General features: G+C 46.3%; 1 protein-coding gene across 7 annotated transcripts in view; it reads right to left on the bottom strand.

Annotated features, from left to right (window-relative positions):
- The window catches only part of Dapk1 (death associated protein kinase 1), a 162,821-nt gene that overhangs the window by 39,787 nt on the left and 106,384 nt on the right, over positions 1–16,650 (bottom strand). For 6 of the 7 annotated variants that reach the window (XM_029468550.1, XM_021179879.1, XM_021179881.1 and 3 more), the window contains 8 exons: positions 6,474–6,612; positions 5,130–5,259; positions 4,918–4,966; positions 4,805–4,831; positions 3,526–3,678; positions 3,136–3,181; positions 1,411–1,500; positions 168–260 (listed from right to left, as the gene is read on the bottom strand). In XM_029468550.1, the coding sequence (XP_029324410.1) occupies positions 168–260; positions 1,411–1,500; positions 3,136–3,181; positions 3,526–3,678; positions 4,805–4,831; positions 4,918–4,966; positions 5,130–5,259; positions 6,474–6,612 (727 nt within the window). Of the gene's footprint in view, positions 1–167; positions 261–1,410; positions 1,501–3,135; positions 3,182–3,525; positions 3,679–4,804; positions 4,832–4,917; positions 4,967–5,129; positions 5,260–6,473; positions 6,613–8,189; positions 9,888–16,650 lie in introns of those variants that run through there. The other variant, XM_029468553.1, reaches the window with a different exon arrangement.

Genomic DNA, 16,650 nt, shown 5'->3' with positions numbered 1-16,650 from the left:
AAGGAGGAAAGGCAGGACTGGGCACAGTGTTAGCCCATCTCGGAGTAAGGGTAAGTCTAACATTCCCATGATATAGGACTTTCTGGGTTAATGCACAAACACAACAATGTAAACTCTAAACACAGTGCTGCTCAGAGAAGCTAGCCAAGGCAAACAGGAATGCTTACCAGAGTATCATCGCTCCTGGCGACGCTCATGTTACTTCTGGACAAAAATGACCTGGATAATCTTTGGCACAGTGATATCAAGCGAACAGATTGCTAAAAATAAAATAAACATATAAAGAGTCAAGGGGGAAAAGAGAACTTCTGAAGAAAGCATTAAGAGCACATTCACTGCCAACATTCCTCTTGGGGCGGGCACTCCACGGAAGTTCAGACTGTTTGATTAGGGAAGTGTTCTGAAGGTCGTGAGCCCAGATAGCAACACAGAAGACTCTTGTGCATTCACTGTGACCTGAGGAAGGGGTTGTCTTACATCTCATCTCTCTCTATGCCTTGTGTTTTAAACCCCACACAAAGCCCTTACAGGGTCCTCAGGAGTCCAGCATGGGATGTAAAGGCCTTGTTGTGAGCTTTCTGGGCCTAAGTCAGCTAAAGGAATATATGTGCCTATCAACATGCACAGGTGGGACAGATAATTTAGTCTGAAGAACAATCCCCTTCATATCCTCAAAGGCTGAAGCAACAGGGGAATGAAGAAAGAGGAGGAAGAGAAATAAGTAGAAAGAGGGAAAAGAGAAAGAACGGGAAGAGAGACTGAGACATAAGCTCTAAGCCTTATTGAGAGTCTAGTCATAGCTTATTGGGTAAACTGAGGTACACCATTGGACCAGCCAAAAGAGAGTTGCTCGCTCTCTCTAGTCGACATAATCTTGGGCACTGGAAACCTCATCAGCACCTTCTTTCTGATCCCTGAATTTTGATTGTTTCAAAGATACCTAAACCAGCATCCCACCAAAACAACAGGGAAGCTGCCATAGTGTAGGAGAGGCCACACTGCCAGGGTGCCTCCCTTATCCCAGCATCCCCCTGCAAGCCCACAAGGAGCAAGGCAGATTTTTCATACAAGCTCCAGGCTGCTTACCAGGAAGAACGGGTTTATTTAGAGTGTGGTTTGTGATAGTTGAAAAAGTGTTCACTCTCACTTTATTGTATTGATTTAAAAATCTGCCTTGGGGGTCATCTGAGAAAAGAGCATGCAAAATGACATTTCAAAGAAAAGGTTAAGTAACACTAAAATATGGTCTATGCTTGTCTTTGAAACTTAAGTAATAACAGCACAGGGGATTACACAGTGGGCTTTTTTATTATTAAATGAATATATTTCCTGATTCCCAGTGTTAGAAGACATGGGCTCTGACAAGACCAGACAGAAAAAGCCAAAGTCAATGTGTCCGCAGAGTCTTACTTTCCATTTTTTCCGAGCTGCAAACTTCTTGAATTTCTCCATGTTTACTGCTGAGGCTTTTCGACTAAGTGCTTGTTGGGTGTCTTTAGGCTAAAATTGAAAGTTCAAGAAAAGATAATGAAAGCTAATTACAGAAATGTTTTAATACTCCTTATCACTCTGAAAGGCCTACACACTCCCTATTCTAAAATAGCATAAAGAGTGGGAAATAACATTCAAGATCCTGGAGCTAGGCTTCGATATAGCTCAGCAGGTAGAGAGTTTTCCTAGCATTCAGAAAGCTCTGGGATTAACCCCAGTACAACATAAGCCAAGCCTGTTGGTGCATGCCTATACTCTGCACTCAAGAGGTAAAGGTAGAAGAATCAGAAGTTCAAGGTCATCCTTGGCTATAAACAAGATTGAAGCTAGACTGGCATACTTGGGACCGTCTCAAGAAAAAAAAAGGGGGGGGGACCTAGACTCCGCCCCCCTAACTCTTTTTTTTTTGTTTGTTTTGTTTTGTTTTTTTTCGAGACAGGGTTTCTCCGTGTAGTCCTGGCTGTCCTGGAACTCACTCTGTAGACCAGGCTGGCCTCGAACTCAGAAATCCACCTGCCTCTGCCTCCCAAGTGCTGGGATTAAAGGTGTGCCCCACCATGCCTGCCCACTCCCTAACTCTTGATGGCTGAGTATTTTGTATAATACAGAGGAGTGAACATAGGACAGGGGGTGAGCTTGTACCCACACTCTTCTACAATGACAGTTTGGGAATGGCAAGATTCACTAAGCCAATTAAGTTGGGAAGGACGCTAGAGGTATAGTTCATTTGGCCCAAACTTACAGCACTCAAACACATTCACCGTGTCTTGTTCAGTGGATACACTTGGGCACAGGCCTTACCCCAAGAGGGGGAGGTGGAATGGAAGCTTTCTGTAATGCCCACTGATGAGGCCCATGGTTTTGTTTTCAACTACTAGATATCTTTATTATGGACTGGATCTTAAATGTTCCCAATGCTTCTTATGCCTTAGGCTGGGTGACCAGCTTGTGTAACTGCCAGGACAGGGAGAGACTTTCCTAAAGGAGTCCTTAAGGAACCTACTAGAACCGTGGCCCATCCTCCCACCATCTTGGCTGGCTCCCTTCCATCTACCATAATGTACTGCCTTGTTACAGGCCTCCAACAACAATGACCACAGACTGAAAACTAAAATGGACCCAAAAATCAGCCTTTCCTTCTTCAATGGTCCTTCCTGTAATCTGCTACAATGACAGAAAGCTAACACACTCATCAACCTCAGTTCCTTTTATTTTAGGCTGAAGCAAATTCAGTTTTGTTAGCCAAAATACCAATAGGGCAGCAATATCTAAGTGCCATGTGGAAGGGTCAAGTGCTCCAGCAAAAGGGCAGATCCCCCTACAGTTGTGGGTAAGGTGATGTGGTATCTACAGACCTTCAGATTTCTCAAAAGATTCTGAGATTTGAAACATCTGTAGGATGGAAAACATTTCAGTTTTCAAATGCCGCTTTTAGTATAATCCCACAGGCTACACAAAACATGTCTGCTCAGTAGATTTGACTTCTCCCTGCTCTTAACAGCTCATTGTTCTCCCTCTGCAATCATTAGGATATACTCCAGTATACCACTCTATCTTAAACCCATGGTGCCAACAGACAGCTAACACTCCATCACGACCCATCACTCAGAAATAATCAGAAATCCAACATAATAAGCAACTCACCTTGATCCAGGGGTGCTGCAAACTGTCCTGGATTGTCATCCTCTTCCTTTGGGGGACAGAGTGGGAAGGGAAAAAAGATCTCATGAGATTGAAACAGTGCTCAGGTTATTTTCATGCTGGGTCAGCCTAACAAGAAGATACTCTGCAAAAGTGGGGCCCATGTTTAAAAAAACCCAAAACACTGAGAGCAACGCTCCCACTCCAGACTCCTCCCTGTGGGGGACTGAGTGGGCCGGTGGCAGGAAGGTCCTAGGTTCATTCTCTGAAGCACTTCCTTCCAGGCAGGTGGAACAGTAAGGGACTGACAAGAAGCAGCCAGACACAGAACAGGTGCTGGTCTCTGGTCTTGGCCACATGAGGCTCTGCCTGACAGGCAGAGGGGACACTCACTTTGGATCCTTGACCAGCAGTCTTCTGATGAAATCTTTGGCAAGGGTACTGGTGTTCCGGAAGAATTCCTCCTCAAAGTCGTAGTTGACAGCAGATACATTCGCTAATGTTTCTTGCTTGGTGTCTCCAAGAAAAGGGGAGGCCCCACTTAGGCTGTTAAAAGACAAAGTGGCTCATTGACAGAACATTTAAAACTACTCGTGTAGAATCACTGCTGCTTCTGGGTCTATAAGGGATGGGGGTGGGGGTAACGACACACAGGACTTAGTGTGCAACGAGTCACGTCAGAATCCAATCACACACCACGGAATACTGAACAGTTATGAACAAGAGTATCAACTCCTTGCAGAGGAAACCTGTTGAGAGCTCATTTGAGCCTGGGGAGATGGCTCGGTTATCAAAGTACCAAAGTTCCTGCTCTGCGGGAGCATGACAAACTGAATTCGGGCCTCTAGATCCCAAATCAAAAGCTGGGCACAGTGGTGAGTGACTGTCACTGGGGCAGCGGCCATTGGGCAATGGGCAACTGGATTAAGTAGATACCTGCAGCTCAGCAGCTACCCAATGTAGCCAAATTGATGAAGAAACCCTAATCCATAAAGAAGCCCTATCTCAGAGCTGGCAAGGTGGCTCAGTGGTTAAGAGCACTGACTGCTCTTCCAGAAAGGACAAGGGTTCAATTGCCAGCAACCACATGGTCGTTCACAACCATCTGTAACTTCAGCTCAAGGAATCCAACCTTCTGAACTCCAGGGCACCAGGATGCATATGATGTACATATATACATGCAAGCAAAAGGCTCATACACATAAAATAAACCTTATCTCAAAAAAATAAAAAGAAAAAAAGAAACCCTATCTCAAAAGCATAAAAGTAAAAGTGGAGCATAAAGTGATCATACATACCTATGCACCCTCACTGACAAGTACAAACATACTAATGCATGCACTCTCACTCACACATGCGCACACACACACACACTAATAAGCACTTACACACAAACACACCACCATATACGGTCATTTGAACCAAAAATGAAACTCTTCTATTTTCTCAGCAATGGACACATAAGATTTCTCACCATGATTATGCTACAATTACTGGCAATTCATTTTGATTGAGGAAAGCCAAAACTAATTAGCATAAAATGGATATGTTCTGAGCATGCAGGATGAAGATGTTTAATGGGAACATGCACAAGCTGAAGGAGCCAACATGATCTGTCTGGTCAGTCTCCGGGAAAAGCGAAGAATGCATGCATGATAGACTTGATACTTACAGGATATAGGTTATTACCCCGATGCTCCTGCACACAGAAATAAAGACAGGGCCATGTTAGAAAAATAGTCAGATAGGTCAGAAAGAAAACAACACCAAGGGCATGCTCCTTACCACATATCTGCCTCAAGACCCAGGGGCTCATAGTTGACTATCTCCGGAGCTGAGAGAAAACAAACACTCATTAGCTTGGAAAGCTAGAGGCCAACAGTTTATCATGATGTAACAAACAGAAACAGGAACAGGGAGTGATCTTAGAGCCAGGGAGATTCAGCCAGTGGACTGTGGATGAGACACAAGGGAGCCCAAGGGCAGAGGAGATTTACCCACAAACTCTGGTGTCCCAAATATGTTTTTGAATTCATTTCCAAAGTCAATTTTATGGGCCAAGCCAAAGTCGATGATCTTGATCCGAGGTTTGGGCACATTCCTATCCAGAAGCATTATGTTTTCCGGCTACAAGAGAGAGAGAAAGAGAAGTAAAAGGTGACAGACGGGTCCTTCTTCACCCAAGAACAAACAGACAAAAACCAAGCAACCAAACAACAAACAAGCAAGCAAAAGCCAGAGAGCAGGTAGATGAAAAAGCAGTGGGGAGAACAGGATTTTGGCTCAGGGGCTCCAGGAGGCAGATCTGAGGCAAGAATTTGAGACCAGAAAGCACTTGGTGAGGAAGGGGAGCAAAAGGCAGGGCTAGGATGTCTGTTCCAGTTAGGTAGGGTGATAGGAGCACAGCCCGTCTTGACAGCTTGCATTCCCAAGAAGCACGGGCAAGTCGAGGCTGTGCTTGTCATCTCCTGCACCCTGGTGCTGGCAGCTGCCCAGCAGACACTTATTTGTGGGCATTGCCAGCTCCCTGGTCAAAAACAAGACATCAAACAGACAGGAACTGGCAGAAATCCACCTTATGGTGCGAGTTGGTAAATACTGGGGGACACAGACATGGGTCTGACGGCTCTGCTACAGACAAAAGACAGGACAGTCCGCTCCTCTGCAGCCCTGTTCTAGCTGAATGGCCTCCACCAACCTGTGGCTCGGCTCCTGTCAATCTAACACTGTGGTTTGCTGTTGTCCCTGTGTTATCTTCCTTTCCCAAAAAGAGTATGCTCCATGACTGCTGGAAATGGGGCTTATACATTTTTAATCCCCCAATACAGTCTTGCCTCCAACCACACCAAGACCCTACTACACCCAGCCAAGATCACAGTTGGATCTGCCTGGTAGTAAAAAGAAAAATCAGGCCCCCAGGCTTGTATCAAATGGGAGAAACACTCAAGATACTTGCCATCCAAACTCCACAGCCACAGAAGAATGAAAGCTGTTCAGCTACCAGCCAAAAATGGACCACTGTCCAAGAGCAGGCATTACTTAAAGGCCTGTTGAGTAAGCCCCTTTGACTCCTTACCAGGGATTCCCGACTGTGAGCATTGATCTTAAGCTTCTACGCCACAAAACCAGAGGTTGGGCATTCTAACTATAGGAAGACATTCTATGCTAATGATTTATAATAATTTCCTTTTTTAATAAGCTTAATGATTGAATGAATAATTCCTATAGTTAAAATACATGAAGGAAATGCCGGGTGCCTCAGTTTATCTTGGCCAACAAGCCACAAAAGCCATGCCTGGCATAAGCATATACCTGGCTTCCACTCACACAGTATTTATTACCTTCAGGTCAAAGTGAGCGATCTGAAGTGAGTGCAGGTAGTAAACGCCACTGAGAATCTGCTTCAGGAATTCCGTTGCCTCCTCTTCAGTCAGAGATTCCTTCTCAGCCAGGAAGTCAAACAGCTCACCTCCTGCAACACTGAGAGTCAGGAGCCAGGGTTAACAGGGGGAATCCTCCTCCATCACCTAGTTCCCCTAGGTGACAGACAACTTACAGACAAGATTTCAGGACGCTGTGCTGAAACCACTCCTGGCCCTTTCCCAGTGTGCTACATTCACAAACGAGGGGACAGAGCAAAGAGAGGCTTTGGGGGGTTAAAAAGGAATTGGGGACCTTGACATTCCGTGCGTGTTCACAACAAAGGTGTAGGCCTCTCTTATTTTTGAGACACAGCCTCTGAGCCCAGGGCTCCTCATTTTGGCTAGACTGGCTGGTCAGCCATCCGTGGGACCTGTCTCTACTCCACAGCATGGGGTGTCACACAAGCCAGCAGCCACACACACTTGGGTCCTCGTGCTTACTCAGCAAACACTACCACTAAGCCACTTAGAATTTTTAACTCTTGGGGATAGGAAGCAATACCCCAACTTCCTAATCTGTATTTCAACTGACTTTAAATTGGTTTTTAATATGGTGTTGTAAGGATTTTCTTGGGCTTAGTATTTGTTTAATGAGCAAATATGTACACACTTATAAAAGCAATTTTAAAAACACATTTACTAATGAATTTAAGAAATATCTTAGTTGTTATGAATGACCTTAGGCAAGACCGCAATGTACATGGCCAGTGGAGGCTTCAGTAAGTCTTTCCCCACTGCTAGACAGTAAGCGTACTGAGGACAGCGGTCAGAACCCAGAGCTGTCAGTGACTCTGGGACACTCAGTGCCTCCAGCAGGGTACCAGGCTCACAGTAATGACTCAAAACTTTTCCATCCAGAGAAGAGAATAAATTCTTCTAACGCTCCACATGTTAACCAATGGCAAATCACAGGGAACATTTAATAAAGTAATCTTTATCAGGTTCAACTATCCACAACATTGCAATTACATGTGATTATACACATAACTGCTATATTCTTTATTGCTCAGAAAGACAACCCCATAAACATCCTAGCTAGTGAGTCTAAACCCATTCAGTGTAAGCATGCTAATGCTCTCTCTCTCTCTCTCTCTCTCTCTCTCTCTCTCTCTCTCTCTCTCTCTGCCAAAGGAAAGCTTCTCTCCCACCTCCTCAGCCTTCCACTGGAAGCTGGCTGCTTGAGCTCAGGCTCCACAGATCTCAGAACTGGGGGCACCTTGCTAATGCAGATTCTGGGCCTTTCCAATGTGCTGCATGAAGGTTTCCAAGAATTCAGAGTAAAAAACTGAACACTTTCAACAAGCATTCCAAACACCAAGAGCTGCTTCTTCAGGGGTTTATCCTAGGGTCCTTCAGCAAGCCTCATCCACTGGAGGGCTGGTGACAAGGCCTGGGACTCCAGAGGACAGCAAGAGCCAACACAGTGTGTGAACCTCGTCAGTGAGGTACCCGACTCTCCCTGCTGCACTCTGAGACCAGTTCTGGGAATTACGTTCGTGGCTCTGCAATGCCCTTGACCATTGTCCTCCACTGCTCCCCAACAGAGTGTGATGCCTTTGTAGTATTGCATCAAAGCAAGAGAAGGAATCGTTCAAGTACAGGGAAATATAGGGAAAACAAGAAATGGCGAAGGACCTCATATGAAGGGATGGATGGATCGGTGTTTCTGCTCCTCTGGCCTTTCTATGCTCTCTGGGTCGCCCCTCTCCATCCAGACGCCATCCACACTGGGCACGTCCAGATTCAGGGTATCCAAGTAAGATTCCTTCTGAGAAATAAACCTTAAGATCTATTTATTTTATTCTGGGTATAAATGTTGTACCTGCATGTATGTATGTGCAGCACATGCAGGTCTGGTGGCATGGAGGCTAGAATAGGGTATATAATCTCCTAGAACTGGAGTCACAGACACTGAGCGGCCACTGAGTGGATGCTGAGAACTGAACCCTGGTCCTATAGCGGAGCAGCTAGTACTCTGACTCACTAAATCTGAATTTTCTCTCAGCTAGCCCTGCATCCTGAAGATATCTCTTCTCTCTGGGCTTCACATTCCCATCAGTTGGGAGTCACAGAATAATTCCTTGCGGGTTTAGGGTTAAAGATGTTGGATGATTGTTAAATACTGCCCAAGTTTGAGACAAGGCAGAGTCCTGAACAATAAAGGAAGTAGGCTGTGTCCCCACAGCACAGGACACAGGACGCCTGGTAGGCTCAGATCTGAAAGCTCTCTGCTCTCAGCTAGTCCACACCAGGGCTGGACTGCTTGCTAAGCCTCCCAGGAAGAAGGAAGGAACACAGGAGCAAACAGAAGGGGGCCTTTCCCTGATGGATATGGAGCTGTTCCCCCTCACTCCTCTCTCTGCCTCAACTGACACTGGTTATGCTTCCACACCTTTTCCTGCCCACGAGAAACACTGGCTGTGGTCTGGTGCCCCTGTTGGTGTTTAGTCTTACTGCGCCTACAGGGCTGGGTACAGCGCACAGGATGATAGGTTCTTATAGTAAGCAACCCTGCCGACCCCTCCTTCTTCCTGCTTGTCCCACGTTGTGCCTGCTGCCCTGAGCTTTGGGCTCTGTCCTATTCAGTGGTTGTCTCTCCCCAGCAACCCCCTGCTCATCTTCTCTTTCTCTTCAGAGTCAAACCTCTGCCCACCCGGAGTTCCAGCCTCTGTGAGGCAGGATAATAAACATGGGTGATCCCTATTCAGACCCTGTGGCGTAGCTCAGCCTCGTGGAGACTCAGATTCTTTTCCTATACAACAAGGGGCCAACCACACTTTTTAATAGAGTTATCCTGAGGTTCCTGAGCACATCTAGGCCCTGTATGGTTAGCAAATACTTTTGTCTTTCTTCCTGCTTGACTTCTAACTAAAATTCCTCCCACAGCAGCAGTAGTGTGCTGGAATATTTAACAATAGCTCTCTGGAGTTAGAGTGGGACAAAAGCTGTTCTCAAGTGGCCATTGCAAGCCACCCACACAGCACTGCGGTGGTTCGAAATGTATACACAAATCAACCCCCTATCACGTGGGTGGTTGGCTCTGGCATGATGACGGCCACTGTTGTCTTCTAAAGATGGCTAGACAGGATCCTACACTTTGCCGCTCTACACATAGATCCTGCCATCTTCCCTTCTTTACTTGTCGAGTGCAGCCCTATGGCTACTTCAGCTACAGGGACAACTCAGAGGTGACTATGTGCCAAGTCTAGGGTAGTCTTCATAGGTAATGGGGATCATCCTACCTGAGTCCCTTCTGTAGGACAATATATGTGATTAGCCACAAAACACATAGAGGTTTCCTAAGAGAGAGCCACAGAGGGGCTGAAGAGATGGCTCAGCAGTTAAGAGCAATGACAGCTCTTCCAACGGTTCTGAGTTCAATTCCCAGCAACCACACGTGGCTCACAACCACCTGTAATGTGATCTAATGCTCTTTTCTGCTGCATCTGAAGACAGTGATAGAGTATTCACATACATACATACATACATACATACATACATACATACATACATTAAATAAATGGATGAATGAATAAATAAATAAATAAATCTTTTTTTTTAAATGTAGAAAAAGGAGGAGGGAGAATGAGAGGGAGAGACAGAGACAGAGAATAAACTAGAGAGCCCCAGGGAAGATCTCGGAGTTGGATCATCCTACCCAGGGGAGAGCAAGCACAGACATCAGAGATTGTCCATGGATACATTCCAGAACTCGTGAGAAAACCCGAGCAGCCATTTTAGACCAGGTTAGCAGACACCCATGGGAGCCACTCATTCCTGTCCCTGAAGGACTTACTGTCACCCTACTCAGTGGAGCTACTGGCCTGCCCCAACCCCAAAGCTCTTCTCTGTGCAGAATGCTCCTGAAATCAAGGCCATGGCTCTTTCCAGGAAGCTACCTAATCCAGCAGCTGATGAACTTGGGGCCTTGAAGCAGGGACTGTCACACTTCTTTAAAATTATACGTGAAATACTGCATGCTTTAGGCTGCATGGTCTATTTCAGCTTAACTCGACCAGCACAATGTCAATGTGAAAGAGAAAAAAAAAAAGAGTAACGTGTGAATGATTGTGTGTGGCTATGTTCCAGTAAAACCTTATTAACAAAAGCAGGGGGCAATCTGAGTTTAGCTGCTGGACAGGACTTTGCCAGACCTTGGTATAATGACCAAGTCATCCCAGCACAACTTGGAATAGGTCTCCAGGATGACTTCCTCCTCCCCAGGGCAATCCCTGCTTGGGGGAGGATTCCTGTTGATCCGCTGAAGCTGAGCTCAAGCCTGCAGAGCGACTTGCCTTGTCTGTCCGCATACCACTACCTCCTCCTTCCCAAGTCCAATCCTTAAATGTAGATCTTACATCCCTCCCCTCAGCCGTTGCTCCCCAAGACCCCAACCTACACTCCACTAAGTTTGGGTGCCCTTAACTGGAACATCCACCATTTTGATTGAGCTCTGTCTCTTAGTCTGGTCACCACTTGCTTTCTTCTGTCTTTACGTGAAAGTAACTTACCGTCTGCAGCCTTCTGACCACAGAGAGCCAAGAATGACCAGACCCCTATAGTAAGGTCCCAAGAATAAATACATGGTGGTACTGCTTAACTACAGCAATGGAAAGCAGGCCCCAGCTGGTCTAATTATCTCTGTCTATAATTCACCCAGGACATGGCTTTAAATCTCATGTTGTACAAAACATGGTCTATGTTGCAGCTTGTCTCGGAAGCCAACTGTCCCCCTGGAAAACAGACTGCCCACCAGTGCTCCGGATGCCCTGTGTTTATCATCCGTCCTCCTACTTATACATCCATCCTTCGCCTCACCCATACGTACACACTCATCCATGCTCACCTCTGGTTCCATGCTCACCTTCCTTCACCTCTATGCTGCTAGCATCTTCCTTCACAACGATGCAGGAAGAGTGGAAGATTTGGACACGCACCTCCTGCTTCTTTCAGTCATTTTTCAAACTGATCAAAGCCAAATGACTTCAGGAAAGGTTTGGACATCCAATGCACACTGTTAACAGTGTGTCTATCCCTCCTATTTCAGAAGGTAGCGAGTGACTGGATGTTTGTTTGCGGTCTTCTCAGACAACACTTCCATACACAGATGACACTTCTACACACATGCTCAGTATCCGATCCTCCAAATAAGGCTAAGAAGGAAATTGGCGCAGCCCTCGGTACTTTAACTTTTTGTTCCAGATTTCATATTTTGTTTAAGAAGGAAGATTGATGGAAGGGGCGAGGAGCAATCTGCAGAGCAGATTTAGAGCAAGCTGAGCCTTCTTCATTAGGTCTTTGAGTCAGAGCTTTAAATTCCAATACTAACACACACACACACACACACACACACACAGTTATGAAGCACAAGCTCACAGGCACTCTCTGTCTCCACCAAGTGATGGGAACAGAAGTTCTTTCTCGCCAGCAAAGCCTCCTGAAAGGATTCTTTACAGTACAGTTTTAAAAGCACCGTGGGCTCCTGGGTAGCTACACAGTCTGTAGGTTGTAGGAAAATTCATTTTAAAATTCCTCCCAATTATTACTTTGCAAGATTCAGGTCTCTAAATTAAAAACAACTGAGAGTCCCTGACTTTTGGTAACACGTTTCCTGAATGTAACTGGATTCAACTCTGGAGTCGCTCTGGGCAGCCTACAATGCTGAGGGCTCTCAATGGCAGCCTAATTACCAGACTTGGCTCTTTTCAAGGCAGCTGCTGGATTCCCCGAGGATGGGGTGCATGTCCTCATCTGGTCCCACTGATGAGATGAGAGGACATCAACAAATCTAGAAACAGGCTCTGCTATGAACAGGCCCCGGGACACAGGCCTGGGAGTGGCCCGCCAGGGGCCTGAATGGTCCTTAGTACAAGAATGCCCAGTGCCAACTGTGGTCTCAGATGTGGGTGACTGGGCCCTAATTTTATTGTCTATAAATGAGGGGGTGAACAACTCAGTCCTGCAGTTCTCTTAACCTAATGATCAGGGACACATTTAAATGCAATTTCCTAGCACCTGCTTGACTAGGCCCCAGAATTGGCATTTAATACGGTCTTTAAAATGACCTTGGCACACACTGAGGAAGTGCTTAAGACAAGGACATCTCAGCTCCCATTCGGCTCTGATGTTTTAAGTTCGGCTCTGACATTTTAAGATTCTATGGACCTTCATGCATACATACTCATGTGTACATACATGTGAGCACAGGCCCCATTCTAGCCAAGAGTGTGGCAGAAGGTGATGTGTTCTGTGTCACTTCAGTCATGGCCCTTAAAGAATCCTACACAAGCCCTCGCTCACTATCTCTTGATATCCTGGAATACAATGTCTCTATGAGGGCCCAAGAGATGGCTCCTTGACAAAGGCAGCACCACCAAGACTGACTACCTGCATTCAATCCCAGAAAGTGACATGGTAAAGGAGAAGTGACTCCAGGGGGTTGTCCCCTGAACTCTCCACGAGTGAGTGTATACAGGTACACACTTGCACACCCACATAAATAAGGAAATAAATAAATGAATCTGATTTTTGAAAAAGAACCCTGTCTTCTACCATCCTGGATGAGGAATGCGGGCGATGGGGAAAACTGCTCATTCCTGGCGATCGTTCTCATGAACGAATGAAAAGGCAGAATGATGACCTTCTCTCAGCATTAAGACGAAGACACAATGCCAGAAAAGCATCATGATTTATCAGCAGCAGCAGGCTCCATCCATGCGGGTGGGCCAGACCATACCTGTTAGCTGCCAAGAGGATGTAGAAGCTGTCCTATGTCCCAAGTCATAGCCCCAAGTCCCTCCAGCTCCCAGAAAGCCTCGCCAAGGCCTGACTAAGATGGCCATACACTCAAGCCCAAGGCCAAGCAATCAAGCATAGTCCATTTTCTTTCTCTCTTCCTCTTTCAGTAAAAAGACTGCTTTCTCTCTAGCCGTTGCACAGATCACCAGGATGGTTAAGCCTGAACAATGCTTTCCGTTTAAAGACAGGTTGTACCGAGACACCTTTGGAGGAGGAACACTTCCTAGCTCCTGGGAGGTAGGACATCAGGCTCACTCTGGACAGCACATCGAATCCTGCAGGGCATCTCAAGCAGGTGGTTGTCACACCTACAATGGACTGGCATAAACCACAGCCCTTCTCCCACCCGCACTTCCCGGCTCAGAACACTTGCTCATTTTCTGATTCTCCGATTGCATTTCCATGTCTATAAAGGAACAGGAGAAAGGACGCAAGGGGGGAAAGGAATGGACGAGAGCTGGCATGAAAATACTCCCAAATAGATGAAATGTTTGTTTAAAGCTCACAGAGATGATGACAGAGGTCATCAGTTCAGCTGGAAACAGGCAAAAACTGCAAGAACAATTCATAGTTCTGTAGACAATGGCCTGATATATCTGAGATTGGAGGGGCCTTAGGGGGTTACTGTGAAGTGAGCAGAACTTCAGGATTCTAGTCACTGCCATTAGGAGCTTTGGACTTGGGCTTTCCCAGGTTCATTTGCAGTTGAGCTAGGGAAGAGGTTGTCGGTAAGGGTTCCAAGTATCTATGTCAGGTGATGTCGAGAGCAAATTCAGATGAGAAAAAAGCAGAGTCAGGTAAGCTAGAAAGGAAGGCTGGGGTCCAAGTGAATCCCTAGATGTTTGGCTAGCAGGGTAGAAGGTGCACTCAAAGCATGAGGCTGGGCCACCATTTCCATCAAGTCCAAAATCTATATATGGTCTTAGGCAGTATATTTTAATAGAAAGGTACAGTTGGGAAATCATCAGAATTTTCATTATATTGGGAGTGTGACTCAGTATTAGGAATTAGAGTACTCTAGGCCCTGGTTCTGTTTCTCCAGCACAGAAGGGAGGAGGGAAGGAGAGAAGAGAGGAGGAAAATACACATACAGGGCAATAAAGACTCTTCTCTCTTAAGAAATTTAGATGCAGAGATTCACACTGCAGTTTCCCTTAGGAAAGAGGACAATTTTCACTAGCAGAGTATCAGACAAGAAGCATACAAGGAAACACATGTCCCTCAGGATACCACAACGTACCATGGTTATGTCACGACATGTGGACTGCAGGTGTGAAGAGGGAGACTCATGGGCCCTCGGCACTCACGTCTGTATGGGCTCTTGGTACTATATAATGTTCCCTGGGGTGTGAACAAATATCTATTCACCAGCTGTGGTACAGGTGACAGAGCAAAGTCAAGGTTCCAAGCAGGTCCAACTTAGTGAACCAATAAGTCTAATGGGCTTGTTTACCGGAGCATTGGCGACCAGGAAAGACAACATCACAACATAGTCCTCACCTCCTCATGGCAATGACACCGTGAATGTTGTATCATAAGGTCTAACTTTTGGTTAACCTCCCACCTCTTACACACTCTAGAACCTCTCCCAAGATCAGCAGAGCTAGAACTGGGGAGAGGGTAAAGGCTACACTTTCATGTGAGGGACCCCAGGATGGGAGTGGGGTTATATTATACTGAGAGGAAGAGGCCATATCACATTATAACATGGTACCCTGGAAACAGTCATCTCCTAGCAGAGATACCTTCATCCATTTAGCCCGGTGACCTAATCAATGGCCATCATCAAAGTACCGAAGAATATTCATAATCAGCACTGTTGTAGGCAGGACTGTGGAGGAGGTGACTAGATCCCCCGGGCACTTGGGCCATGTAGATTGCTTGAACTACAGTACTCATTCCAGGGGAAATGAAAAACCCAACAGCCAGAAAGCCCTGCAGCATATGCCAAGGCTCTTTTTACTTTAATGGCTTCGGCCCAAGCTTTGGAAACCCACAGAAAGAATTAGGCCAATCGAAAGTGGGGCAAACGGAGAAGCTGGGGCAGCCAGACCTCTCTTCAGCTTGGGTAATTATAATCGGTATTAGAACAAAAGGCCAGTGGGACGTAAACCAAGCTAAGACAGTCGTAGATGGAGGATGACTCCAAACCCAATTTATCTTGTCTAGCTGGACACAAGGGGAAGCGATTATCCAGGGGCTGTGAGACTTCAGCTCCTCCTTCCCCACCCCGTTGAAACCTCCACCGAAGGAACTAAAATGACAGCTGCTGATTGCTGATAATGACCTGGAAATCCAGGCTGAAAAGCCACCAGCCCATCAGAAAGAACATAGCAAATGAATGTAAAGGGTCGTGCTGTCCCTGAGACAGACATGTGGAGAGCTGAGCTCCTCAGGGGCACACAGGAGGCCCTCCCCTCACTTTGAGGAATTATTTTTAGGAGGAAGAAGAAAAGGGGGGAGAGAAAGATTTTTAGAACTGAAATTCACTTGTGGGTACAGAGGCTTCCCATCACTTCCCCCTTGTTAACCATCTGCGTGCTAAGAAGCCCAGCCCCTGGAGTTAATAATGGGGATCAAGGGCAGGGCAGGAAAAAAATTCGGAACCCTGCAGAGTATATACAAGTGAAGAGAGCCTTTAGCTGACCACCCATGTTGAAAGGAAAGGGAAGAAGCAGCCTTGTCCTACTAGAAGATGGAGCTGAGAGTAGAGAGCCACCCCCACAAGAGCCGCTCAAAGACGGAGACGAGATCAGCATGTCCCTTTCAGCAATATAGTCCAGGGGCATGAAAGAAGGACTCCATCTTAAGCAAGCAGTTGTTGGATCCTCTGCCATCTTGATTTCTTTCTATGAACGTTGATTTAGCATCTGCTTCATGGTGGGCAGGATTATACTACATGTCTATGGCAAGTTCAGCTACCCACATCCCGGTGACATAAATCTAGCATCACAGTAAGATTTTCACGCCTGCAGTCCCATCCATCCACTGACCATCCTTCTAGTCAGACTGTCAAAAGCAGCACATGCTCAGTAGGAATACAGTGTCCTATGGTTCCGTGCTGGTGAACAGCCTGTTCCCATTAGAGAAGATTACTTTAAGCATGGTAGGTCACCGTCTTAGTCAGGGTTTCTATTCCTGCACAAACATCATGACCAAGAAGCAAGTTGGGGAGGAAAGGGTTTATTCAGCTTACACTTCCACACTGCTGTTCATCACCAAAGGAAGTCCGGACTGGAACTCAAGCAGGTCAGGAAGCAGGAGCTGATGCAGAGGCCATGGAGGGATGTTCTTTACT

The sequence above is a fragment of the Mus caroli genome, chromosome 13 (genome assembly GCF_900094665.2).
Source record: "Mus caroli chromosome 13, CAROLI_EIJ_v1.1, whole genome shotgun sequence".
NCBI classification, from domain to species: Eukaryota; Metazoa; Chordata; class Mammalia; order Rodentia; family Muridae; genus Mus; species Mus caroli.
Note: the sequence above shows the minus strand (reverse complement) of the source record. Positions and strands in the feature narration are given on the sequence as shown.